The sequence below is a fragment of the Serinus canaria genome, chromosome 3, assembly GCF_022539315.1.
Source record: "Serinus canaria isolate serCan28SL12 chromosome 3, serCan2020, whole genome shotgun sequence".
NCBI lineage: Eukaryota > Metazoa > Chordata > Aves > Passeriformes > Fringillidae > Serinus > Serinus canaria.
In genome coordinates this window covers 5141531-5169347 of record NC_066316.1, presented here as the reverse complement: position 1 = coordinate 5169347, position 27817 = coordinate 5141531, and the positions used below count along the sequence as shown (strand labels likewise).

The window sequence follows — 27817 nt, the reverse complement described above, 5'->3', positions numbered from 1 at the left end:
TGGAAATACAGCAGCAAGAATAAGGATCCTGCTTCCCATCAACACCTTGCTCCAAGGCACTGCCAGTTAACACCTCATCCAGTTCCACAGCTAAGGAAAGCAGGCAGGAAGGACACACACAGAGAGCAGCCAACCTGTGGTCAAGTGTGCCACCAAGAGGCAAATGCAGCCACAAGAGTGGGGAGCAAGAACAAAGAGCAGCAGCCTGCAAAACATCCAGGGAAACCATGGAGGGATTGCAGTGGGGGCTGCAAACTACCCAGGGAAACCATGGAGGGATTGCAATGTGGGGGATACAAAATACCTGGGGAATCCTGGAGTGATGGGCAGCTGCAGCAGGACTTCCAGGATTTTCCAGGAGAAAACCCCTGTCTCTATGTTCTTATCTGTTTAAAAGGAGTGTTTTCCAAATGCTCTAACTTTTCAGGAGGGAAACCAAGGGGCAAGAATCTGGTAACAATTCCTTCTTTCTCTCTATCATCTCAGAAACAATCAAACCTGTCTGGTTTCGTAAAGGCACAATCTGTAACTCCCAGAATTTCCTGAGCGGTCCCTGTGCCCTTTTGTTGCCAAACCCAGCAGAGCTGCAAGCCCTTGCTCTCATTCCTACAGCTACAAAAACATGCAAGTGCTCTTAGACAGTCTTTATTTTGTCCAAAGAATATTTCTTAGAGTTTCCATGAGCACTGAGCTGTTTCTGTGAGACAACCATCATTCAACAGGCCGATTAAGTCTTTTCCTCGCCTCGCACCAAATGCTTTATTCCTGAGGACAGGGAGACCCGGAACAACTGCTGTGCCCACAGCAGCAGCAGGTTTTGGCAGCATCTCCTGCTGCCCTGGCACGGTTCAGCAGTGGGACAGGAAGCAGAGCTCGTACCTGGTCCTGGCTGGTGAGCCCCAGGCGCATGACGAAGTAGAAGTGCACCAGGAAGTCCGAGTTGGGCAGCAGGTCCTGGCGCCGGCTCATCATGGCGCAGAGCAGCCGGAACGCCTGCAGCTTGCCCTCCTTGTACTCGCTGGGCAGCATGGCTGCCTGCAACAGCAACAAAGCCTGCATCACTCCTTGCCTCCCCCACCAGCCAGCCCATGCCATGTGTGCCCTGCAGCTCTCCCACAAAGCGTTACCTCAGCTCCAAAGAGCCTTTGGAGAGCACATGCTGTCTTGGCCAACAGTGACGGCAGAAGTTAAAAATAAGGCAACTAAAGGCACACCCGTTCAGCCCTGATATAGAAGAAAACACTCCTGTGTGAGAACTTCAGAACTGACCTTGAACAGCCATGATGCAAATATCCTGAGAGGAGGGATCAGGACGGGAGGAGAGGGAGTTGACTGATTGTCAACGCTGATAGCGAGGTTGTCCCGGATCTGATGTTTTTAAAGAAGAGCGTTAGTAAAACCAGTATCTTTTTTTAATGCTCTTTTTTTTGCATTATTATGTTTTACTTTTACTTTATTTACATTCAGGTACTACACCTGGGGCTATACAGAGCTCCCACTTCAGCCAAAGCCACCAGGAAAGCTTGGTCTATGCTGCTGCTCTCTGGCCAAAGCAAACATTGCCAGTTTGAGTCACACTGTGGGCCTTTACACAAATACCAAGGTCTGTACTTCTTTTTTCTTTGCTACAGTTTCCTCACCCCATTTAAATTCTCTTGTCATTGGACAGGATTCTCTATTGGGAGTTTGCTGCTGGAAACCAAACAAGACAAAGCTTCCTTTACAACAGAGCCCTCCCATGCCATGTTCATGCTCCAGGTGCTAACACTAAATCCCATTTAATAATGATTTCCACAACAAAAGAAATGTGTCGTTATCATTAGCTCTAAGTATCACATACCTTTGCAAGTTTAAACCATAGCTCATAAAGGTAGCCAAAAACTTTTGCATGGATTTTCGGTGACTGTATGTTGTTCACATCTCCAAGAATTCCCAGGATTCTCCTCCACAGCACAGCAGCAGAATCAGGATGCCAACCAATAAGGCTTCCACCAGCAATTATACTGCAGTCATCAGCCAGGAACTCACTGCTGTCTGTAAATTTAAAGTTCCATTTCCACAAGTTAGAGATGCAGCCTAAGCATGAACTTGGTCAAAATCTGGTCATTACTCCTCCTAACCATCTTCCATCTCACAAGAATTCTCTCCCCCAAATCTCTTTCATTGCTGAAGCTGCTTTTGAGTCAAAGGAAAACATGGCAGCAGACGTAGCAAAGGGGCTCGCAGGTGACAGCAGCACAGGGCACAGCACTGCCACTCCACAATGTCCCCACCCTAGAGGGCTTTTCAGCAAGGAGGCAAATGCAGCTAAATCCAACATTCAGGTGCCTGAGGGATGAATTCAATCAATAACTGCCTCTTACAGGTAATATTTCTGTATTTATAAAAGTTGGGGGTTTTTTTATTTTTTTTTTAAGATCATACAGTGTAGCAAGACCTGGCAATGCAACTGGACAAAGGAATAAAAAAACCATGGCTGAAGAGTCTTGAGGAATGAGCTTAGGCATCACCACTCATGCAGAGCAGCTCCTGAGAGAGCAGAGCTTGGAGAAGGCTGTCAGGGTAATGGGATTTATGCTCTGAAACAGTACAAATCCACACTGAAGTGCACATTTTAATGACAAGAGCTGGTAGCTGCTCTCCTGTCGCAGGCAGCAGCACAGCCATGCTGCTCCAGGCATATCTGCAGCAACCAAGGCATAGAAGGAAGTTGCAGGAAACTTCTACACAGGCAGAAGAAAATAACTCATGTCCTCTGAGGACTCAAGGAAAGTTAGTGAAATAAAAGGCATTTTAGATGCTTTTATGTTCGAATATATTTAAGAACAACTTTGGAGATTTTTCCTCCTTTTTGTTTTGTAGCATTACGAAGTCCCAAAGTGCTAAACCACATGTTATTTATTCAGCACATTAGAATGACCTGCTACAGATCTGTGCTCAGGGAAGTGGCATCTCTGCTGCTCATGGCAGTGGCAGTGCTGTTCTGCCTTACCCTATCAGGTTTCCACAGCAGAGCAAGCTGTGACTTGGCTGAGGCAGGAATGCAGTCAAGGGCACTTTGGCTCTGCTGGGCAATGACACATCTGTTACCCACTTCTCCTTTCACTCCACATTACCTGCCAGGTTGCTACATGTGGTTCTTTCTCTCTGTACCCCCAAAGGAGCAATTCTTGCACCACACCAACAGTGAATTTATCATACATGATCGTTCTTACCATGGGCAGTATTACCTTTTTGTACAGCAGCAGTCCCAGCAGTTGGACTAGGTGTGCTGGTTCATTAAAGCACAGATATTTCAAAGGAAAAGTCAGCATGAAAAAGTACCCTTGAAATTGTGTATCCATTAGGAAGGCAGCCTCTAAGACATCCCTACATTACTGCATTAAGCTCCTGACCTAATACCTGACTCGCACTACCAGATGAAGGGTACCTTTATAAACGGTAAAGAATGAACCACTTATTTCCTACCAGTCAGAAAATACAGGAAGACATTTCCCCAGACCACGCTGCTATGAAATAAAACCCGCTCACTTGATACATACATTAGTGTGCTAATGGGCAGATCCATGAGTGCCCAGGCACCACAGCCTGGCTGGGCACAGTAAGAAGCCCAGTTATTTTCAGCTGGGCAGGCGGTGGCTTTCTGGATCATCATTTACTGGCAAATCAATGGATGATCCAAACCGCTTCCACTCTGAGCGAGCAGGATGAAGGGTCCTTGGTGCCCTGTGCCACATAAGCCAAGAGAGGGGCACAAGCTCCTCTTTAGAGGACACAGTCTCATGTCAGGGAAGGTATAGGTTGGATATTAGGAAGAAATTTTTCACCAAAAGAATAACAAAGTACTGGAATGCTCTTCCCAGGGAGGTGGTAGAATCACCATCTCTGGATGTGTTTAAAAAAAGACTGGACATGGCACTTGGTGCTAGAGTCTAGTTAAGGTGTTAGGGCACAGGTTGGACTCGATGATCTTAGAGGTCTCTCCCAACCTCATTATTATTCTGTGACTCTGGGGCACAGGTGTGAGCTCACACCCAGTGTGGGGCCCGTGGTACCTGTGAGGTTGGAAGGCTCCTGTGAGGGGCTGAGCTGGAGCCAGCGCGGTGCCGCAGGATCCCCGCCCGCTCCCGCGGCCGGCCCCGCCTCGGGCTCATCCTCGGCCGCCTGCCAGGCCACCAGGGCGATGTCCACGTCAGCTCCACAGCCCAGGGACGTGTCACTGCTCACGCTCTCACCTGCAAACAGCACAGTGCTGCTCACACCTGCAGCAGCAGAGTGCCCCAGAGAAGGGTCTCGGCTGTCTGCAGCGAAATCACAGCGGATTTCAGGTGCTGAGCTTGGCAAAAGCACTCTCGGGCACTCACTTTTCTCCCTCTCTCTGTAATACCCGTGAGATTGCTGCAAGTCTGCTTTCAGATCCAACTCAGCTGTACTGCTGCTCCTCTGCATCAGCACCTGCAGGGAAAGAATCCATCTCAGCTCATACAGCTCTGAGCACTACACCACACTACAGCAAATTTCACACCCACACAGTCATTAGAAATTAACCACAACCCGGTCAAGACATTCTCATTCAGAGTACCCAAGAGCTTGTCAGTGTCCTTAGGAAAACATCAGGCTTTCCATTTTATTCTTTATCCTCCCTTTCACCACCTCAGTTTTCACACCAACAAGCAGGATTTTTTACCTATGTTTTTCAAACACATCTGAAATAATTTGTTAAGGTATAAAAAAAGTCTTTCAGCCTTCATATTTCACAGAGATGATCAGGCTAAGTCATTTATTGTTTCAACTGTTCAGTCAAAAGTTGCCATTAAAAATGTATGAAGTTTGCCTGTGCTGATGTCAACTCACACTAACATCTGCCATGCACGGCTGGTGATAGGAGCTGTGCTGAACAGAAGCATTTTCATCAGTGCTTTAAACCATCAAACATTTATTCCAGTGTACTGTAGCTCTGTAATCGCCATGAATTATTTATCTTTTAAAAGTTACAAACTTCTTGTTGATATTTCAAGAAAAGACCAAAGCCTTGTGTAAGACTAGAGCAGAGATACAACTGCAGAAGCAGCTGATGAGATCAGGAGGCACAAACTATCACACCCAGCTAGACAATAACCTGCTACAGGGCTCACTTCCAGATGCCACACCAGAAATGGGATTAATCACTTTTCACACTTTCACCTCCTAGAGTTTCTGAATGCTAAAAGGCTTCTGACTAGAAAGAAAACACTGCTAGGATCTCCACAGACATTACTTTTAGGTTTGCCTTACTTGCTCGGCTTCATGCTCCTTTACATATCCCTTATTTTCCTGAACTGATTTGGAGTCTGACGTTGAATTTCCAGTGTTTTTACCTAGAAGTTTCAGAAAGGAAACAAGAACTATAAACATTTGCAGGGCCAAAACACACAAGAGGTTTCACGTAAATTTCACTATGTTTACCGTCTCGTATTTATAGTTAAGGGCCACAGAACACTTAAATGGGATACAAGAAGCTTTGAAAGATCCTTCAGAGGCATAACATACTTACAGGAGAGGAAGTAAACTCCAACTGCAGCTTGAATACACAAAATTCAAATGCAAGTCAGGTGAAAAGTCAAAAAGTTACATACAAAGTGCACACACATTCCAGGTTTCATCTTTAGCATCCCTGCTTTACAAAGGTCACATCCTGCATTGACAGTCTCTAACTTTTTTAAAGAAGTTCTTTCAACAACTTACCAACTATGCAGCAACTAAGAAAATGAGCTCAAAATACATTTTAGAGGAGAGCTGGAAACCAAAGTAATTAAGAGCACCATTTGTGAGGCTGAACTAATCTCAATTTTTTTCCTTGAAAAACACAGTATTGCTGCACTTTATCAGAATTACCTTGGAAAAAATCAGATGGAATCTGATCTGCAATATCTGAAGTGCTGCTGCTTCGAGTTAGCTGCTGCTCTTGGTCTGCAAATGGGCCTGCAGCTTCTGTTCCTTCTGAATTTTCCAGCTGTTGAGATTCTTCGACTTCTGTTGATTTAATTACAAGACAAAATATTTGCAGGAGCTCATATGTACATCTGTGAACTCCTCACCTAAGCTCTATGAAAAAGAGACCCTTGCAAATATTTAAAATTCCCAAGATAATATTTACAAGTTATAACTTAAGTTCTCTGAAATATCCTTAGAAAAACTGTAAAGTTTAGAGATGCATGAGCAGCAGAAAAGGTCTAGAAAAGGAGAGAAGTGGTTTTGGGAGTTAACCAAGAGGAGCAGGTTCCATGGACAAAGCTGGGATTTCAGGTTGGAGACCCCATTTGGGCCCTGTTCATTCTTGAGACAGAAAGAGCAGAGGCAACAGAACTCCCTTAAATGCAGTGTGGGCAGAAGCTGGCTGTGCTCCCTGAGTGCCTCCAGAAAGAGGGGAAGGGAGGAGGAATAAAGAAAGGCAAAAACTTAGAGTAAAAAAAAACTCTGAGCTACATATAACTTGGGTTTAGCTTGTGAGGACAAACCCAACCAGGCAACTCTTGGTTTGGCTGTAACTGCAAATGAGAAACAAAAAAGAAGAGAGAGAGGCATGAAAATTTCCAAGAGAAAATAAACTGACATGCTGGGGAAGGAGCAACAGGAACTCTTGAGAGCAACACAGTGCTTTGAGAAATTCGTTTCTTTTAGCATTTGTGAAAAAAAAAAAAAAAACCAAAAGAAGCTAGTAACACTCCAGTGTTTCCATCCCATTGTGCAAGTTTTAATATTGCTTTACTACTTAATAAACACTGTAGGTATTTCAGAAAGTTATCTCAGGAAGCACACGCACAAAAATGAATATTTCTGGTATGGACTGACTTCAGCTGACTTTCAATGTTTTACAGAAAGCAATAAAATAAAACATTCAATGCAATTCACCAACTGGAACAATTTCAGCATTCCCCCCAAAATAACTTGAGATGAAAACACAAAGTTGTTTCACTGAGCAGGAATCCCCTGAGGGCCATAAAGCACCAAGTACAGAACTCTCCTTTCTCTTGCTCCTGCAGGTAATGAGTCTGGGCAGGACTTAGGAGTCACAAATCCCTCCCAGGAAGCAAAACACGGGAATTTTTACTTTAGTTACTAGGCAATATAGATCTAATTGCAATTGATGGCAGTCTTTAATATCAACATGAACAAAAATTGCTTTGCTTGCAGTGCTGCAAACATTCTGAGAAGAACCAACCAGACAGAAAAAGAACAGACAGAGAACAGTTTAAAAATATAAAGAACACTGATATCAAAGATGACTTTAAAGTACAGTACCTGACAGTCTGTGAGAGCAAGAAGTGTAAGAGATACCAGGGAAGAAAGAGCTCACAGTGTGAAGCAGAAGAGGTACACTTTTAGTGGCTGGCAAAGCCTCATAAAGATGGACACAGTTGCTGATAGACTGGCTTCGCTTAGCTTACAGGAAAAAATAGAGCAATAATTACATCAGGAACACAGTGAAATATTGCAGTTCTGAGTGTCACAACACAACAAAACCCAGAGTTTTGGGATAAAGCTTTTCAACAGTAAGCCCAGGGGCCTCTCCCCTGAGATGTAAGTTAATATTGTGCAACACTCTCTCACACTGAAAGGGTAATAGTCAGGAATTTCTGATCCACAGCAAGTGTGGAAGTGCCTTTTATTTGAACACACACTAACAAGAAAAGCCGTGGATCAACACTTCCAGGTTCTCCCTACTGCTCAGGCAGGGTGTCAAAGGGGAAAATACTGCAGCAGTAGAGAGAACTCTTCACTGGAGCACAAACAGGCACTCACTGAATTTAGAAAAAAAACTCAAGACTGAACTGGCTCTACTGCCAAAGCACTCTGTGACCCAGGCTGGAGGCCCTGGCTCAGCCATGGAGCCACAAACCACCCCGAGTGTTCTCCCTCCTGCCAGCTCTCCTGGCAAGGAACTGGAAAGGGAGCTGTGTGGCTCAAAGCAGGGGGCTTCCACAGGAGTCTGCCCCAGCAAACCAGCACATGGAAACATGCTGACATGATATAAAGAAAGGCCAGGTTCAGGTGCTGAAATGCTTGAACAAACCGAGATCTGCTCCATGTCTGGGGTTTCAGTCATTACCCCAACATTCCTCATCCCAGTCTCCCTCCTGCTTTCCTCTTTCCAGAAGTAAACATGATGGGAAAACCTCATCATGCCAAGAAAAAGAGCACATAAAGCAACTATCAAAGGATAACATTATTTATTAAATATCTGGTTTACCTTGTGCTCCCAGGAAATAGTTGTATACTATCTGCCTGACAATAATAAATGCTCTCTTACGAACTGATAAAAATAGCCATGTACCTCTAGAAAAACCCCTAAAGTGAACAGGTTTAACTCACAATTCAATGTCCTGTAACTAAAAGCTTACATAGAGAATTTCCCAAAATACTTTGTGATTCACACTGGCCAAGACATCCCGACACAGACATGCAACATCTCCGTTGGGGCAGTTAATTACTGAATTGCTTTTGGCAGCAGCCACCCCTCAGAGGCAGATTTAAAACCTGGGTGTTACTGAATGCCTGGGTACCAAAGCACCCAGCTGTGGTCTAACCTGTGGCTCTCTGACGGACAATGTTTCTTGCTTTCTCCACTCCCGGGGCCCCGGAGGTTGTGGCACTTCTGAATCTCATTGGCTCCACAACTTCAGGGTGACTTTTCCAGCTTAAGGAAAAAGATCTTCCTACTACAGCTGTCTTCTGAGGCTCTAAAACACCACCTTAGGACAAAGAACACAAAATTTTCTGGCACTGGATGCTTTGGTGTGTATTTTTGCTGAAGTACAAATGGACTCAAACATGGCAAATATTAATACTTTAAACAACACAGGTTAACTTTTACTATTAATCAAAACCAACTGGTAGTTCAAACTATGTGCATCGATCTCAAGGTGGCATGCAAATGCAGCTAAAATACTGTCAATTAGAAACTTGACTAAAAATACACAGAAAGGAATTTTTACAGAGTTGCCAGTGCCAGCCAACAGCACAAGAAATCACATTTAATCTCCACCATCCAAAAAACCCTGCCTGCAGGTGCAGACCCCATCCTGCCCCCAACTACCTCTCCTCCCCAGTGAAGGATGGCAACACACAAAAATCCCAAGTGCTTCACATTTAAACAGGTTCTTACACCAGATTAAGTAGTGTTTAACATTAATTTAATTTTTAAGGTTAAGCTTCAATATTTAACCAGTTTGATACAAAAAAAGCACTGGAGCACAAAGACAAACCTTTGCCTCTCTGCTTTTTTTCCTTCTGCTCACTGAGCTTGTCCAGGGGCAGGTTTGTCAATTCCACACCATACACAGTCCTGGCCAGCACTGCTGTCAGGGAGTCCATGATGTTGGCCCACTCATTGATGAGCTCCTCCCAGTCCGTCAGGGAGGACAGGACACTGAGCAGCTCATCCCACAGCTCCCGGGAGATGTAAACGCTCAGGTTGGCTCTGATCCAAGCCACAATGAGGGTCTGAGGGAAGAGACACTGGTGGCACCTCAGGCAGGGCTGAGGAGTTCAGCACACCAAGCCCAACCCACAGCTCTGACCTGCACATCAGCACAGGCTCTTGGTGAGGCACAAGTGATGTGCAGTGCTATTTTTCCTCAAAACCCACTCCCAGAAATAATGGGGGAAGTTACTAATAAAGGAGATTTAAAAAAAAAAAAAATAAAAATCAGGCTAAATGTTGTCTGGCAAACTGAAATAAGACACTCCATAATAACAGCAGAATGAATGACTGTCCTACACCCACAGAATGACTGAGCCCTGGGGCAGCACTTCACACCCAGTTACACTATCCAGGCTGGAAGTATAGTAGGAAGCATAAATGTCTCTTTCACTCAGTGTGACTCAGTTTTGACTTGCCAGCTGGACTTTTAGGAAAACAGTTACTTGAGTCTTACACTTTAGAGACACTCACTGAAAATATCCCATCTGTGCTACCACAGTTTGTAACAGAGCCCTGAAAAACAGAGCAAACCCAACTCTCCCTCCATTAGTAACAGTTTACAAAATAATTACTAGCAAAACATGAGAAACCCCTCCTTCACAGTAACACAAGTAGGTTCCATAGTACTCAACTAAAACTGTGGGCAGTTGTGACAGAGCAAACCAAGCAGCCCCACTCACTCACTCGGAAGAGCAGCCCCGCCATGCTCTGAGCAAACATGTCCTTTGTCTGGTTCTCCTTTGGCTTCTGCATCACAGCTTCTGTTATTCTGAGGAGTATCTGCAGCATCTGCTCCCTGATTCCAAAGCAAAAGGTGTTCCATTAGTTGTACCTGCTCATTAATCCTGCAGCAAAGCCTGGCTTATTGAGAATGCAGTCACACTTTGGAATTCACAGATCATTCGTAAAATAGCTTGGTTGGTTGTGGACTGTAACAACGTTTTCTCTTAAATGATGGTATGTTAACCTTACCACGTCTTTCTGTTCATGGACAGCTCCATTATCATGCGCCTGAAGATGCTGAGAACAGCTTTGCAGGCATCCACCTGCTCCTTCAGCAGCAAAGGGACCTCAGTGCATGGCTCCAGCAGGAAAACGTTCGCAGAGTTTGTCAGGAATACCTGGCATTGACAGTCCATTTGCACAGTGTTAGGATTGAAAACAGGCAAGACGTAGAACAAAACACCTGTGCTCCTTCAGTTAAACCTTCCCCCTTCCTTAGAGGAAGTTTCATGTTTTACCCATCATTTATTTTTCTGTTATTCCAGCAAGGAGCCAGGTGGCTCCCATGAGACACCCACCAAGGCTCAGTATGTGGTTTGTGGGGGTCTCCTCTGCTTGGGCAGGCAAGAGGACATTCCTCCAGCCACTCATTTCCTGCCATCATATGCTTAAACAGCCACCAGTATTTTCAATAAATGAAGCTCAGAAAAAGTAAATGCATGGTTCTGATTAATTCCTAGTACTCACAGGAGAAAAAAAATTACCCTTCTGTGTTAAAATACACATCTCTGGCCTTAAGACATGGATGGTCATGTGGTTTAACATGTGTTTCAGAGTGACACATGAAGTCCAAACAGTGTCTTACAGAACCAATCAAGCCCTGGTAGTTCCTTTCCTCCATCTCAGAGATTCTAATGGAATTTGCAGTGCAAGTTCTGTGGCCAGGCAGGTCACAGCCCCATGTGTCCCCCTCCCACCCAGCTCTCACCAGCTCACCTGCAGTGCAGCCTGAGCTCCAGCCTTCACATCCCTGTCCTCATCCTCCAGCACGCAGCCCCTGCTGACGGCGCTGGTGAAGGAGTAGGTCCTGCCCCAGCTGGAGGAGCGCTTGTGCCCGCAGGGCTCCGAGGAGAGCTGCCAAACACAGCCTGGTTAGAGGCAGGGCACAAAGGAACACACCAAACTGAAACAAAACCATCCCTGAGGTCAGCAGCACAAGCAGGGGAAGTGGCGTGGAATGCACTCATTTCCACAGGGAATTCCTGGCTATTATTTCTTCATTTCCACACGTGGAATTTGAAGGCTCATAAAAGTTTTAAAAGGTATGTTTCTCAAAATATTTTTCATAGTCACTGATTGTAGGAACACGTGAATTTAAGTCCAGCAAAACTATAAATTCTCTACAAAACAAAGAAAAACCCTATAATTCTCACTGTTTTACAAATCAAACCTCTTATCCAGTACTAGCAAACTTCCCTTTAAACAGTGTTGCAGCATCAACAGTGTCAAAGAACTTTTACTAATGGTTCAGAACAGGATATTAAAAGATGATGCACAGGAACTGTATCTACAGGTAAACGTTCTAGATTAAGGTGTCCAGTTACAACATACAGAAACTAATACATATTGTCAAGTTTTTAAGCACCACCAAAATGAAACAGTTCTCCCTGCCTTAGGCCAGCAGGCAGTCAACTTCAGCACTGCAAAACCCATCAGTGTTTCTTTCATGAAGTTTCTGCTGTCATACTTACACATGCAGGGAATAACCACAAATGATGTTTCTCAAACCAGCTGCAACCCTCCCCGCACTCAAAGTGCTACTCAGTAAGTATTTCAACTGTGAGTCCCTAACTAAAAGTATTTTTAACCCCTATTTCCCCCACTCTTTAAGCTGTTACTCCTCTACAGAGTGAGGTGAAAAGCCCCATATTGCAGCGGACAAAGTAAGGAACAGGGATACCATACATGTTTACCGTCTGTTTGCACTGAGGAGTCTTCCAAGGGAGCAACAGCATCCTGGCTGTCCTCCTTCTTGTCTGGCTCCTCCATGAACACAGGTTTCTCCTGCAGTATCCACTTCTGGTACACTTTCACCACCTTCCGTGTTGCGGAGATATCAGAAGGCGGCAACAAAAAAGCCTGAAAAGGAAAGTGCACAGATTTCACTCCACACAGGACACAGATGTGCTGCATACAAACACACACACCGCCACCCACACTGCCATCTTAAGCAGCAAGCTTCAGTTCCCTCAACAATTCCATAATCTGGGTCATTAAACTAGACTTAGGGAGGAGCCTGACCTCAAAGGCTGCTGCCGTGACCAGTGTGGTATTTGCTGGGGTCCCTGAGACGAGTGAGGAATTCATGAATATGACTCCATGTTCTTAGAAGGCTATTCTATTTCTATTCTATTTCTATTCTATTTCTATTCTATTTCTATTCTGATACAGACAGAAGGCTACAAAGCTACAAAGAATGATAATGAAAACCCATGACTCTCTCCAGAGTCCTGACACAGCCGGACCACGATTGGTCATTAAGTTAAAACAATTCACATGAAACCAATCAAACAATGACCAGTTGGTAAACAATCTCCAGACCACATTCCAAAGCAGCAAACACAGGAGAAGCAATCAGACAATTATTGTTTTCATTTCTTCTGACGCTTCTCAGCTTTCCAGGAGAAGAATCCTGGGCAAAGAGAATTTTCCAGAAAACATGACAGCGACAGACCAGCACCCAGGGTGTGTCTCCCACAGAAACAGGAAGCAGGGCAGCGAGTGGCCGCGGGCAGACCTGGCGGAACACCTCGTTGACGAAGTTGACGTATCCGCGCGTGGAGAGCAGGATGCCCTGCACCATCTCGTAGACGCCGCGGTGCTGCTCCTCCACGCTGCACAGGCTGCAGCTGCTGAGCCTCCTGTCCGACAGGCTGCTGCTGCTGCTGCTGGAGTGGCCGCGCTCCTGCTCGCCCGCGGGCACCGCTGAGCCCGCCTCTAGCTCCATGCTCTTCTCCTGGCCCGCGGCGACTGTCTGCAGGCACAGCACAGCACAGCCCGTCAGAGTCACAGAATCATGAGGCTGGAAGAGACCTCTAAGATCAAGTCCAGCCTATGACCTAACACCTCAACTAGACTCTAGCACTGAGTGCCGTGTCCGGTCTTTTCTAAACACATCCAGAGATGGTGATTCTACCACCTCCCTGGGAAGAGCATTCCAGTACTTTGTTATTCTTTTGGTGAAAAATTTCTTCCTAATATCCAACCTTTCCCTTCCCTGACGTAGCTGGAGACTGTGTCCTCTGGTTCTTTCAGCTGTTGCCTGGTGGAAGAGACCGACCCCCACCTGTCTACAGCCTCCCTTCAGGGAGTTGTAGGGACAATGAGGTCACCTCTGAGCCTCCTCTTCTCCAGGCTAAACAGCCCCAGCTCCCTCAAACGTTCCTCACAGGGCTTGTGTTCCCAGCCCCCCACCAGCCTTGTTGCCCTCCTCTGGATGTGCTCAAGCACCTCAACATCCTTCCCAAACTTAGGGGCCAGAACTGGACACAGCACTAAAGATGTGGTCTCACAGCACCGAGTACAGGGACAGAATGACCTCCCTGTTCTTGCTGGCCACACAATTCCTAATGCAGGCCAGGAGCCATTGGCTTTCTTGGCCACCAAGGCACACTGCTGGCTCACGTTCAACCAGCTGTTGACCAGCACCCCCAGGTCCCTTTGTGCCTGAATACTGTCCAGCCACACTGTCCACAGGCTTATAACTTTGTAGGGGATTTTTGTGGCCAAAAATGTGATTTTTGTCATCCCCCCGCAGCAGCACCCACCACACTCTGGGATCCTCACAGAGAGCTCGGGATAGCCTGTCTGGCACAACACTCAGGGCACGACAGATTTCACTCTCCTGCTCCATCCAAGAATTGGCCACACCACGCTACGAGAGTAAAGGAAGGCACAGTGGAGAGGAATTCCCAAGTCCCTTTATCTTGGGGAAAAGATGGATTGTAGCACTACACATTATAAGGCCCAACACCTTTTTGCCAGGTTTTGCTCTGGCACTGCCTGCGTTTTGCAACCTCTCAAACTATAGGAATGCGCTCTCTGATGACAGAGTGACAAAACTATCTTTTGTCTTCCCAAAAAGGAAAGAAGCTCAGAAGTTTCTCTCTTCGTAAGACTTTGGAGACTTCACTTTAAACTTAAGGATAGCTAATTAGACAGAAGCTAAAAAGTCCTGCTTGGCAATTTACTAGAAAAAGAAGAAAACAAAGAAACTAATTGCTTTTGTGATGTGTTTTACCAAGAGCAAAAACCTCTTGCACCTGGCTCAGTTTTTCTGTTTGTTATTTTACCTTTTTAATAAACCTTTTTCTTCCCAACACTACAACAGAAGCCATCCTGCTGATTTTATGCCTCCAAAGGTAGCTGAACTATCTTGGGTGAGAAATAGACCTCCAAGAGCTTATGAAACCTGGCTCAAGAAGGCTACTATTGCTTCAAACTGTGTTGCTTCTCTGCTGAGCCCGCAGCTGACACTCACCTATGGTTCAAGACCAAATGTAAGCTGAGATTGACCCTAAATTCTTAACAGGAAGCTGGAGAGTCTCTCAAAATCATTGATTTATAAAATTATCTGCGAGGCATCTCATCTAACACCAGAGGAGTCTCAACCATGAGTTTATAAATGAAGTATTTTTTCAATATCTCATTGTAAACAGCTGCTATAACTGAGAGGAAAACAAAGCAGCCTTTGATGTCACTGGGAAATGGTCCATGGAACCACCAAGTATGGCAGTTTACAGAGTAAATTCCAAAAGTCTAAATATAATACTGCTGAAGCTGGTAATGAAATAAGTTATGAGGGAAAAAAAACAACTTTCTAGTGGGTTACCAAAGGGTTTTGCTTGGAGATTTCCTCCTCCACCAATGAAAAAGAAAATCAAATAAACAGCTCCATCATTTATTCACTGTCAGTGCAGTGAGATCACCTGCAAGGTGAGCACACATATAATAACGGAGGTAAACTTTAAAGCCCACCTGAATAATTTTAGGGAGCATTTCTCCTCCATTTTTTGTATTCTGAACAGCAGTTAAATACTTCTTTTCAAGGAAGAAGGTAACGAGCCACTTGATAAAAACCACTCGAGCTGCCATGTAGGGGATTTTGGTGCAGTAGACACTCTCATTGTTCCGTGTTGCAGTGACATACACTGGCCTCGGCCTGATATCAGGGATATCTGAGGGGACAAAAAGGAAGAGAGAATCAAAGTGGAATCTTAGCAATTGCTTCCCAACTCTGGCTAAATGTACTGAACACATCACTAAAAATTACAGATGCAATGACTGACTGCTTTTATTTTATTATATTCTATCCTAACTTTATCACTCCTCAGGAGAACATAACAGCACAGCTCTTTCCTGAGGTTATCACTTGTATCACTCAAAACACAGGAAAGCAAAAGAGAAGGGCTGCAAAAAGAAGGGCAAAAGCTGAAACAAAGAACCAGCCCTGCTAGAGTGTAAGTTAGTTTTACACCAAACCAGGGAGAAAAAACTCCTCATCCCACAGAGCTGTAGCCATACACCAGCAGGTAACAGAGATGCTGCCAAGAGCAGGCTCTGGCTTTTTCTTCTTCAAAGGCAAAACCCACTACTTACCCAGCACAGGTTTGTAGAGGTTGGTTAGCTTTGTAAAAGATGGGAACAAGTGAGGAAGATAGTATTTTCTGAACAAAGTAAAGAGAAACTTAAACCCAGTGTCTTGGTTCTCCTTGTTCTTCCACTCCAAGCTGGCAGCCTTTGTCACAGAGTTAGAGAGAAACAAACAAACAGCTTTAAGTTAATGCATTATACTGACAATTGTTTCCCCCGAACACAAAAAAACCAAGCAACTACACTTTAGTAAGAAAAGAAAAGCAGTACAGCCCCAAAACTACCTTTACAAACTGCAGTAAGAATGGAAAGTAAGAACAGAGCATCCCCCCACAAAGCCAGCAAGCTTAGTGGAAGCCAGTGGATTTGAGCTGTTCTAACCAGAGGAGGACAGCAACTGTCCTGTTCTGCTCCCAATAAATCTGCTTCTTACAAGCACATTCTGATAAAGTCACTTTGAGTTCTGCTTTTATCATTAATATTTTCTTTGTCAGAATAAACACAAATAAACAAACACTGCAATCACTAGGCAATGGGATTTGTAGAGTAAGCAGGTTTGTTTAGACCCCACACAGGTAACAAGAGTATAAAGAGAAGAGTGACATTTTTGTCTTTAACTGAAGTGTTGTGAGACTCTGATATGTAAAACAAAGGGTGCTGTGGAGGAAGCTGATAATTTCATACAGCCACTTTTTAAAATAAAGCATTTATTCAAGATGACAAAACCCTTTCCAAATATTATTTTGGTCTTGCCTTTTCATACTAGAAAGTGTATCTCAAAGTATTTAATTATAATTTATCTCTTTTTAATAACAAGGCTCTTTAATGTTCATTGTCTGCACAGCTTCCACTTTATTTCAAATGTTGCTTAATTTGTACTTTTAAAATATATACATTATCTTAATTTATTTCCTGTACAGATTCATCTGATCTACTTCTAATTAAATTTTATGTACATGTTACTTGCATCCTTTTAAAAACATCACAGAAGCCATCTCTCTTTATCTCTTCCTCCAGTGGTCCTTTACATTCCTTTTCATCTAGGTATGTGTCCAAAGAGAACAAACTGAATCTTTACTTCACATCAATTTTCTAAACGCAACCACAAGCACATAAAACAGTCAGTTATTCTGCAAGTTTGGATAACATTCATTAATTCTTATCACAAAAGTGTGACAAACTTCTTATTTTCACCAAAAATGGCACGAGAAAATACCTTTGGGATGATTTTCCACTTAAGAGTAAAAAATGTGCTGGGGAAGGGTAAAGTCAGCTCCACACAGATGCAGCGTAGGCTTAATTTTCTACCACAAATATATCCTCCAAATATGAACATTTTCAAACATGCATCCTCCTCACCTGAATTACCATGTATTTTAGCAGGAGCTGGAGAAAGTAGCAGGTCTGGTCTTCTGCAATTTTCTCTCCAGAGACAGCTGGCAAAAGCGGCGTTATTTCTTCTGGAAATATCTTGGCTAAAATAAAATATTTTAAGCACAGAACACATTAAAATACTGAAATAAATTATTTTCTGTAAAAGATTGATTTGAAAATACCCATTAGAGCACTACCAAGCTGTGCAAGTTCAGCAGCTGCTCAGATGTCTCAAGTCCTGGCACATCTCAGCGAGGATGACACCACATTCCCGGTGGCTTGGAAGGGCTGACACCAGCAGTGAGCCAACAAGGAGGAAACCTCCACAACCTGCTTGAGGGGCAGAAAAATGCCCCTGCTGCTGCAGCATCTGAATTAAAACCACCCCAGAGCCAAAGACCAAACCCTGACAGCTCAGAAGGACAAGAGCAGGCAGCTCTAGAGCCGCACCAGCCCAGCAGCCGGACACACACTGCAGCCAGCTTGGAATTCCAGGGGCAGCTGGCAGTCCCCATTGCCCCCTCCTCCAGGAGAGGCACCCCAGGAGAAGGCTCCCCAGGAGCACCCACTGTTCTCCTCCTCCAGGAGAGGCACCCTATCATTGAAATTTCGCCCAACTGGCAGGAGGAATGATGAGGAGGACTCCATTGATATCAGAAGGCTAATTAATTACTTCATTATACTATTATTCCGTACTATATTACACTACATCTAAACTGAAACTGAGCAAGAACTCAACTGAACAAAATCTGCTGACCGACAGCCTGGACACACACTTGGCCCTGACAGGCCAAGGAAACAAAACACCATCGCTCTGGGTAAACAATCTCCGTACTGCATTCCACTTTGGCACAACACAGGAGCAGCAGATGAGCTAAGAATGGTTTGGATCATTCTTTTCTCTGCTTCTCTCAGGTTCAGAGGAGGGCCCCCCAGGAGCAGGCTCACCGTCGGGCGCGGCCGGGGGGCTGACCAGGCTCTCCAGCGTGCAGGGCCCACGCGAGGACGGCAGCGGGGGGAAGCCGGGCACCAGGCAGGCGAACATCAGGATCTGCTCCTCGCCACAGTTGGTCTGCAGGGCTTGCAGCCACAGCAGGAACAGGCGGATTCCTTCACACCTGAGCTGCAAGGGGGGGTGTTTGGGCAAAAAGGGCAGTGACACAGGTAGGTAAGCGCAGTAACACGGGTAAATAGTTCACAACAGGCAGGGCGAGAGCTTCATCCCAGCTAGGCGCTGCAAGGTCATGCCATCATACCAAGGGTATGCACATTATTAATATAATCCTGGCCCTACTGCCAGAGAAAGCTCAAAAAATTATGTACTAAGCAATATCAATACCTAATTAAGCAATTGGGTTTTAAGCAAAATTAGGTATTAAGCAATATCCTTCTCCAGGTAACTTCACAAAGGTCATGAGAGCAGCAAAATGACTGAAAACACACATTAAAATAATCAAGGACCACAATAATAAAACTTAAGTTTAAAAGATGAATTAGAAAAAATTACAAAGCCTAACAATCTGGAAAACACTGCCACTGGAAAACTGCAAAGTAGCATACTTCACAGGAATTTAAGTGAAAAGAAATATGAAATCAATGTGATACCTTGAGAGAATTTCCAGTGTGCAAAAGCTTCTTCAAAATCGACCCTGGATTAGGAAATTTAAGTAGACATCATCAGACACTTCCCACCACAATGTTTTCAAAAATATTTATGAAATCCTACTTTAATTTATTCTGGGGCCACTGCACTGGGTTTTAAGATAACTATGGGGGGGGAAATCCCCAACTGAATCTAGCTACAATCACCACCACCCAAGATTAACTTTAACATATCTTTCCTCTGGGTTTCCTTCAGAGAACCATATCTCAAATTATTTTCATTAATAGTAAGAGCTGTGAATTACACACATTCCTTAAATGGGCTCCTTCCCATTTAAGGAATGTGTATAATGGCAAGATCTTGCCATTTCACAAGATTATATAGAAATTATTAACATATATAGAAATTCACATTAATGCACATGAATGTTAAGCAGAAGGAAATCACAAGGCAGAGGTGTAAATAAATGCTCTGCCAAATTTTGTACATCACTTTTTGGACACAGATAAAAAAATTCTGTCACTATGACCACTCAAGAGAAGCATAAAGAATATATCAGCTACAGAGCAACCAACTGGAACCAATTTAGTCTGGACTAGGGCAGCTGAACCGTTATGAAGTGGCCAGGCAGATGTCTCCTCTTGTTTTTGTCAGTGCTGAGTGGAAATGTGACAACAGCCCTTCCCTTGACCTTTAACTTCCGCTCATTGTTCTTCTGCAAAAGCAATTCCTTGTTCTGATGACAAAAATGGCAGCTGGTCAGACAGCGCTGCAAACCAATCCCAATCAAAAAGTCCTACTTGGAAGGAATAGAACCCCCCATAAAATTTTAATAAGCAGCATAAAAACCCATCGGTGCCACACTGGTGGCATTTGCAAGCAGAATTTGAAAAGCACTGACAAATCCAAGGCACCTGACTCAGAGGAAATTATCAAGTTAAACCACTTCACTGGATTTCAAGGTGTTCTGGCCACCCAAGGCTGCTCTCTGCCAGACTACTCCTATTCTCTCCCTTCTTCCAGAAGCTTCAATACCACCGGAGTGTGGGGAAAGAACAGTCTAGGTCTGAGGAAGCCACCCATGAGTATCTTGTGTCTGTCATGGCCAAGGCCATATTCTAACAGGATGCTGGGAAAATCCTCCCTTTCATGAGAATCTGGGAAAGACAGCTGGGGCCAAACTTGCACAAATACCATTCATAACTCTACTCATATATCGCTCATTGAAAGAAAAACTGATCTGAAAAAACTACTAAAAAGTCCAAAATTTTTTTAAAACAATTTCTTCTTACCTATACTGCGAAAATGCCATCGATAAAATATCCTCTCTGGTAGTAGCTGCAATATTTTCTGCAGGAAACAAAACCAGTCAAATTTTCTGTAATAAAACTGGTTCATAAGGGGATACAGAGAAACAGATGCACAACATAAAATGAGATGGGAATAAATATAGAGTTTCTTTTTAAACTGCTGGCAGCATGGATGAGGGCTCAGCCACGGGTGTGGCAGTAGCACAGCTCACTTACTGCTGCTCCACCTCACAAAGGTCTGGCAATACACAGGGCTTCACACAGGTTCCACACAAAAAATGTCTCCAGCTTACAACTTTTTAGCCATTGAAATAATCAGGAAGATGTATTTAAACAGGAAACTAGTTTTGAACACTTCTGTTTGGAAATCAAATGAAATTAAACAACGTTCCTTGCAATTATCAAACAAAATGACTGGCACGAGAGTCTGCACAACAAAGCACCTCTAAGTTCTCAGTAATACCACATGCAAGATGCAAATGGATGATAGGTCACCTAAGCAACAGTGACACGTTTGAGGATGTTCTGCACACAGAAGCTCACAGGAAAAAACAAAGCATCACAGCCCAGAAAGCAGCTGGCACTGTGGGCCACCCTTGGGAGCCAGGTGACAGAGTCACCACTACTGCCAGAGCGTGTGCTCGAGACATGGAGCAGGACAGACCTCTTGCTTTTGACAATAAAGGGCTTCAGAAATTATATTCAACATTCAGAACAGTGTTTTTGGACATGGAACATTCCTTTCTCCACGGCAGAGGATGGTAGTCATGACAAGTTCGTGGACACAGGGAGCTAGACCTCGGGGCACAGACAGGCTGGTTCTCCTCCACACCTCCACCACAGCATGTGCTCCCCACACTGTAAAGAGCATTTCTGAAAGGTTAACCAGAATAAAAATGCAAACCAGGCAGGTCCTTTCCATGCTCCTTGTACTTTGTTTCAGTGTCATTCCCACAGCTCCCTCCCCAGCACACCGTGGCAGCGGGACCCCAGGAGCAGAGGGTCCAGAGGTCGAGCTCCCTGTCCGTGGGCAGCAGGAATGCTTGGGATGAAGGATCTGACTGGCTAAAAATGAGGCCATGACTCACATTGGGGCTTTACCTGTCAGTTAAGCACCAGGCTTCTGCCAATGAGATTGCAGGATCCATGGACAAAGAGTTATCGTTATCCATCTAAACATTAAAACACTGGCAGCCCACCACTCCTCCAGACTATTTCTGGCATTAATCATTACTTAACTTGGCACGGGGCAGAAAGGAGTCCTAAGCTAACCCAGGAGCACTTCTAACCCAGCCTGACCCAGGAGCTCTGTGTGGGAGCTGGGTCTGTGCCCAGGCTCACCACAAGCTGTGTGTCCAAGGTGTGTGAGGAAAAGCTCCAGGAAACAAAACCCTATGGCAAACCAGCAACAAAAACTGGATTCAGGTGTCACACAACACACTGCAGGAAGGAAGCTTCACACATTGGCACATTTATCATGGAAAACCAGACAAAACCACACATATTTTGTTTCCATTGTTTTAGTCTGTTACACAGTTTCATCTAAATTTGAACACGAAGTTCCCTTCCAGAAAGTGAGCTGTGATAAGGTGCAAGCTGTGTAGGCAGGAAAGGTGCAAAGCTCCATAATAAAGACCCATTTGAAAAAGAATTTGGTAACAATTTTCACATCTAAGTCTCAGAGAATTTTAGGTTGTATCCAGAGAAAAGCAGAAAAACAAATGCTGCTGCACAGTTCAACAACGAGCAGGAAAAACAAGCCTAAACCCTAAACTGCACAAAACTGGGGGGGTCAGGGCAGAAAACAAGCTTACCATTCTTTTGTCTTTACAAAACACAGAATCCAACACCCTTGTCAGGTGACTGAATCAAAACAATTCAAGGGTTCAAACCATCAGTAAGAGAACAGAAGTTCCTATCTGAGAAAAGCTCCCATATCCCAAAGTCTTTTCACACAGCAAAAAAACTCCGCAGACACATAAATCACTTCCCTTGTGTTCTCCTTTTCAGCATCTCAAAACCAGGAAAACAATAAATATGTGTTTTGAAAAAATGCAAGGGTGTGACTGATCACCTGCATGGTCCTGCCCCACAGCAAGCAGGCATTCTCAAAAAGCAACCTTGTCCCCCTCCTGCACTGCAGACAGCACAGCTCTGCAGCAGAGCAGGGCCACTCTAAATGATACCAATGCAGAGCCCACCTCTGCTGCTGCAATGCAACAAGTCACCCAGGTGCAAAGTCTACATCATTAAATATAAACTCTGAAGGTTTCAAGCTAAGCCCCAGTCCCACCAGCACAGCTTCCAGCTGGTGATTTTTGCCCTGAACACTGCAGTCCCAGGCTGAGGAGGTGCTGCAGCATGAACATGAGACTGCACAAGTCGTGAACCAGCTCCAGTTGTTCCCTTTGCAACTTCACGTTTCCAGCAACATTTTGTACACCCTCCCCACCCCTGGTGTTCTAAAGAACATGCACTGCTATTGCTATGTAACAAATGAGAGTTTCTTCCCCTCCAGCCCAGGCTGTCAGCCACACCGCTGTGAATCCGAGCTGGCTATTGACATCTTGTTCCAAGTTTCACACTACACTAATAAGAAATATTTTAAGAAACCCCACAGTGCAAAATAATATTGCTTTTTCAGAAAACACATAGATCTATTTAATGCTTAGTGCTTTGCTGCATCTATATGGTAATCCATTATAACACACTTGAAATAGAAATTAGGTATTACTACTGATCAACACATCAGGGTATCTGTCAGTTCTTTTAACTGATTATCCATAGTTCTTTTTCGTTTGGACTTCCTGCATGACTAGGAATAATGTTAAGTTTAAATCTTAGTTTACACAGAATGCTGCTTTTTGAAAGCTGTGTCTCTCTCTTTTATTGAAGCAAAATAAAAACCACTGAGGCTCATATTTCGACAGACTCCCTCTGACTTAACCAAAACTGCTATTTCTTTTTCAAAGCCTTTTGCTTTTGCCCCCCTGGCTGAATCCTGCCGTGACTAGCAGCTCTGTGCCCATCACCTGCTGCAGGACACAGGGCAGGCTGAGGCTGGGCCAAGCCTCACTTGGGATCCCAGAGGACGTTTCCCAGCTCCACGGCCACAAGAGATAATGAAAACTGCTGCTCTGCTGCTCTGGGTGTGCCAGGCTGCTCTTGGATCAATGACAGCCACCCCCAAGGTGCCCTCGCTGGGCAAACCCACTCCTGGAGGCAGAACCAGCAGCAGTGCCAGTGGCAAGCCTCCATCACATCTCCTCCAGGGGAATGGATTCACAATTTCCAAGAGTCAGTGGCAGGTGGATCTACTTCAAGCCAAGTCAAGGAATAAGAGCTCTCCCAGGCCTCTGTGCTCAAGTGCTGCTGGTGGTTTCAGGGTGTTCAACTACTAAAGCTTGCATCAATTTCAGAATTTTCCATTTCCCACTCGCAGACTCAGACAAGCCAAGAGGCCAATGGAGTCAGTGTGCCTGCAGCAGCTCAATCTCAATGAAGGGATATTCCATTTATTGCATTAATAAATTATTTACAGTTAGTTGTTGAGGAAAAATGTCTGCCCAAAGCACACAGGGCACTTATCATTGCCCCAGGCATAACGAGAAACAGTACGATCTCTGAAGTAAAACATGTAAAACATAGAGCTAGAATTTACCACAGAATGCTGTAAGAATAGCAGCAATGTTATTGGAATTATGGTAGAACAAACTGCTAATGGTTCCAAAAGTAATTTTCTATGTGCAGAAAAGTAGAGCTACAAGCACTTTTACTGCTATAAACAAAAAGCCCATTTGTTATTCTATTGAGCTTGAGACTCGGCATTCACATCTGCACCAAGAAACCACAAACTCCACACTAAACATGGACTCAATGAAGCTTTTCTACATCTGAAAAATCTGAGCTTAAAACACTTGATCCAGTGAACTTGTTAGATCAGTGGAATGAATTTTATGACACCATCAGCACGAAAGATGTGGCTGCTCTTAAGTAAAGAAGCGAAATTATAGAGAATGGGAAGAAATTGATTTATGTATCTCAAAACCATCGATCTGCTTTTCCTTCATTAGGGATTAAAATATCACAGTGTCAAGAGGAATCAGCACCTGATTCTGCAAGAAAGAAAAAACACTTTACTATTAAAAAAGAATCCCCAAACTTTCACAAACAGATATCTATATATATAACCCACAATACTGTTACTGGGGCCAGAAAATGGACATAAACACAGTGTACCTCCTGGCAGGCCCTGTGACACACAGGGCTCAGAGCTGCCCTCAAATCTGAGGTTTTGAGCTGCTCCCTCAAAAAGGAACAGGGACACAAGGAACAACAGCAACCTGTTCTGCAAATAGAGAGAGCCATGCCTCAACAGAAAAAAATTGTGTGCCACATAATTCTGGGCTTTTAGCTGAAACAGGAAAAAATAACAGTACTGCTGCTGTATCACTTCACAAATATCTATCTGGGAAAAGACAAGGCCAAAGCACCTTATAGAGGTAGAGCCAGGCATTTTGCAGGATTAATTGCAACAGTTAACCCTTGGCATTCCTCCCTGCTGGCTAACATTTCTTCTTTGAGTAACATGTTCTTTGAAGTTGTTGCTGTGTGGCCAAGCTGTGCAGCTTATGTGTAAAATTAGAACTTCCACAAATTACTACCAAGCCAAGCCAATTTCCAGAGGATTTGTGGGAAAAGCTTTGCTGCCCAATACACACACTAGGTGTCACTCCACAACAGCAGCACAGTCCCACTAAACCTCCAGGAAAGGCAAAGGCAGCAATTCCCTCATAAATATTTTTATTGATTTTTAAGCTGTTAACCCTCAGCATGGGGACTCAGCATTTGTTAATCCTAAGTAACTACCCATTTAGCTAATTAGCAGAAAATGCAGCATCCCCCTGGCTCCTGCTGACATCACACTAAATATGGAAAGCTTAACAATCAATTAGTTCTGTTTCCTATGGCTTAGAGCATGAATGTTTCATCACTTGGCATTTCTGACTCCCTGTCCTGTGCTGAGGCTCTCGGGCTGTTCTCACCCAGGGTTAGCTATCCACGGACTGCACATTCAATCCAGCAGACCCCCACCATGAAGGGAATCACTCTGAATCCCACACAAACATTGGAAGGATCTCCTCTCCCCCAGGGTGACCAGGCTGTTGCCCAGCTCTCCTCCACTGGGACCCCAAGCAGCCCCTGCTTCAGACACAACCATCCATTTTTTCTCCTTCAGACAGCAAGTACTCCCACTGCTTTTAAGGAGTATTAAGGGGTGGTCATTGGCCACCCCTTTCCAAGCCCTGGGAATGCCCAGTTATTCCCTCCACCCAGATGAGCAAGCACTGGCTATTTCCTATTCAATGGCACAGGCACAGAAATGTCATTCCTTATTCAAGGCCCCAGCGTATTAACGAGCTTCCATTAACCTGCACAGCCTTGCTCAGCTACACAGCAACACCTCTGCTGGGCTGGGCACTGAGGAGGAAGAGGAGGAGGAAGAGTTTCTCCTGCCCCAAACAGTCCTGGCAAATTTGTGAGCTCGTGTTCTTTGCCACTGCCTCTGGCACAACCCCAGAGCAGATCCCTGCTAATGTCACAAGGAGCAGAAAGCACAGCTCGGATCTCAGAGTGAAAATCCGGTCTGACAGAGGGGGAAACAAGGGAGAAGAGGAAAAGGGAGGCAGCAAAGTGAGAATTCCAGACCACAAAAGCCCCAGGATTCCATGTCATTATTCTCATGGCCATTTTTCCCACAACAGGCACATTAGGCTAAACAGCATCATTCTTCTTGTCACTATAAATACCATTTCAACCACAAACTACTCATTAATGCAAAACCATGAAGGCACATACTTCTGAGGGTCTGGGGATGTTTCAGAGGGAGTGAGAGGAGTTTGGAACAATTAACCTTTAGCTTCAATTTCTAGAGTCCTGCTGAAAGTTTGAAGGGCTTTTTCCTACCAAACAAACCCCAAAATATAAACAAAAATGACGTTTCTGTGATGCAATACTCTGGTAAAAAGTTAGTAGTTGGAGTAACAGAAAAAGAAATAAGAGAAAGAAATCAGTAGATGATGTGTGTTTAACCTTAAGAGAGAAATCTGGCCAATTACTGACATAATTAACTGCCAGAGCTTTTTGACTAGAGACAGGCAGAGCTAAAGCTGAGAATTTCAGTGTGCATTAAAAGAACATTTTTATGTGTCAGGCTTTCATCTGGTCCAGTGATATTTTCTCACATCGAAATACATTTAGATAATAACTCCAGGCAAAGAGGTACCTTGGAAAATAATCTATCCCAGACTATTCTCGCTTAAATTAAAGCAATCCTAATTTGATTATGCAAAAGTTAATTAGGAAACATTTCTTCCCCAGACACTGCCAATGCTCTGATGGCCAGTGCTGGGCAGGAGGGAAGGATACGGAAATTAAAGATGTTATACTGAACAAAAAAAAAAAAAAATCAGCATTTCACGCACTCAGATCAAACTGATATGCAGTAGCTGACAACTCCTGTCCTTTCATTTCCCTCAAGCTGCAAGACCCAACACTGCAACCACAACAGATGCCTCCAAGTGAGGGGAGCAGAGCCCAGCCTCCTGCTGTGACACAGGCAAAACAAACACAGAGGAGGGGGAAAGTGCTGCTCTTCTAAACTGGCCCTCCATGAAACACAGGAACAAACTCTTGTTTAATTAAAACAGAAAAGAAACAACAGAAAGCAGACCTCCTGAAAGCCTTAGCCTAACAGAGCCAATGCAACTACTGGTTGCAGGAGTGCTCCCAAATTCTACCAAAAACCCTGGCTGGTTTTCAGAGCATCAGCTCCCAAATGCTCAGGACAGAGGTGTTCTTGCTGGATTTCCAGGGCATTTTGATAACACCTCTTAACTCAGGTGACTGACACCGGGTTTCACCCCTCACTGCTAAGCACTTAGTAAGCACAAAATGACAGTGAGATTTAAAACACAAATTAGTTTTCATGGTATGGAAAACTTACTTCAAAAAGAAAGAGGATGGAGTCCAGCTCCTCCCTTTGTGATTTATTCCCTGCAAGACACAAAACAACATTGTTTGCCAGAAACATACAATGAAAGACAGCAGAATGAGGCAGTTCCTGTTCAGCTAAAGTCAAAGATGACACTCAATTTATTTCTCATCTTAAATAAAGATCCCAAGTGTGAGCTGTGCCCAGGCTGCAGCGCCTCTCTCTGCTCTGGCCATGTCTCAGCTGAGCACAGGGAGCTGCAGGAGCCTGGAGCAAGCTGAGAGGATGGGTATGTAAATGCTGAAATGAACCCAGAAATGTGATCAGCTGCTGCTCTCATTTCAGAGAGTGATTTTCCACGCTCATCTCTCCTGCTACCATAAAATTAAAGTGATTAACACTCACACTGTACTGCAGGAAACTATTAGTGTAAATACAGAAAACTGAGCACCAGACAACCATTGGACAGGCTTTAATGGAATGCCCTGGAGCACAGTTATGGAACACTGACCAACAGCTGCTGGAAAAACTCTAAAACTTACCTTTTTGTTTCAAGCTGTTTTCCAGTGTTATGAAGTTTTCATAGAATATAAAATAAATTTGAGAATAATTGTTGTCAAAAAACTGCTTCAGGTCACTTCCATCCACAATATCTGAAAAGAGGAACAGAGCAATTACACAAGAGCAGAAAGACAAGA

General features: G+C 44.3%; 1 protein-coding gene across 2 annotated transcripts in view; it reads right to left on the bottom strand.

The window, feature by feature from the left end:
* The window catches only part of RALGAPA2 (Ral GTPase activating protein catalytic subunit alpha 2), a 92526-nt gene that overhangs the window by 59919 nt on the left and 4790 nt on the right, over positions 1-27817 (bottom strand). The window contains exons 2-24 of one of the 2 annotated variants that reach the window (XM_050972030.1): positions 27662-27772; positions 27132-27181; positions 20108-20165; positions 18818-18861; positions 18161-18335; positions 17198-17313; positions 15845-15983; positions 15224-15423; positions 12984-13220; positions 12152-12325; positions 11183-11320; positions 10436-10584; positions 10148-10259; positions 9246-9483; positions 8568-8732; positions 7282-7422; positions 5875-6012; positions 5275-5357; positions 4365-4455; positions 4056-4235; positions 1841-2034; positions 1270-1368; positions 880-1035 (exon numbers count right to left, since the gene is read on the bottom strand). In XM_050972030.1, coding sequence (XP_050827987.1) covers positions 880-1035; positions 1270-1368; positions 1841-2034; positions 4056-4235; positions 4365-4455; positions 5275-5357; positions 5875-6012; positions 7282-7422; positions 8568-8732; positions 9246-9483; positions 10148-10259; positions 10436-10584; positions 11183-11320; positions 12152-12325; positions 12984-13220; positions 15224-15423; positions 15845-15983; positions 17198-17313; positions 18161-18335; positions 18818-18861; positions 20108-20165; positions 27132-27181; positions 27662-27772 — 3188 coding nt within the window. The remainder of the gene's footprint in view (positions 1-879; positions 1036-1269; positions 1369-1840; positions 2035-4055; positions 4236-4364; positions 4456-5274; positions 5358-5874; positions 6013-7281; positions 7423-8567; positions 8733-9245; positions 9484-10147; positions 10260-10435; positions 10585-11182; positions 11321-12151; positions 12326-12983; positions 13221-15223; positions 15424-15844; positions 15984-17197; positions 17314-18160; positions 18336-18817; positions 18862-20107; positions 20166-27131; positions 27182-27661; positions 27773-27817) is intronic. The other variant, XM_050972029.1, reaches the window with a different exon arrangement.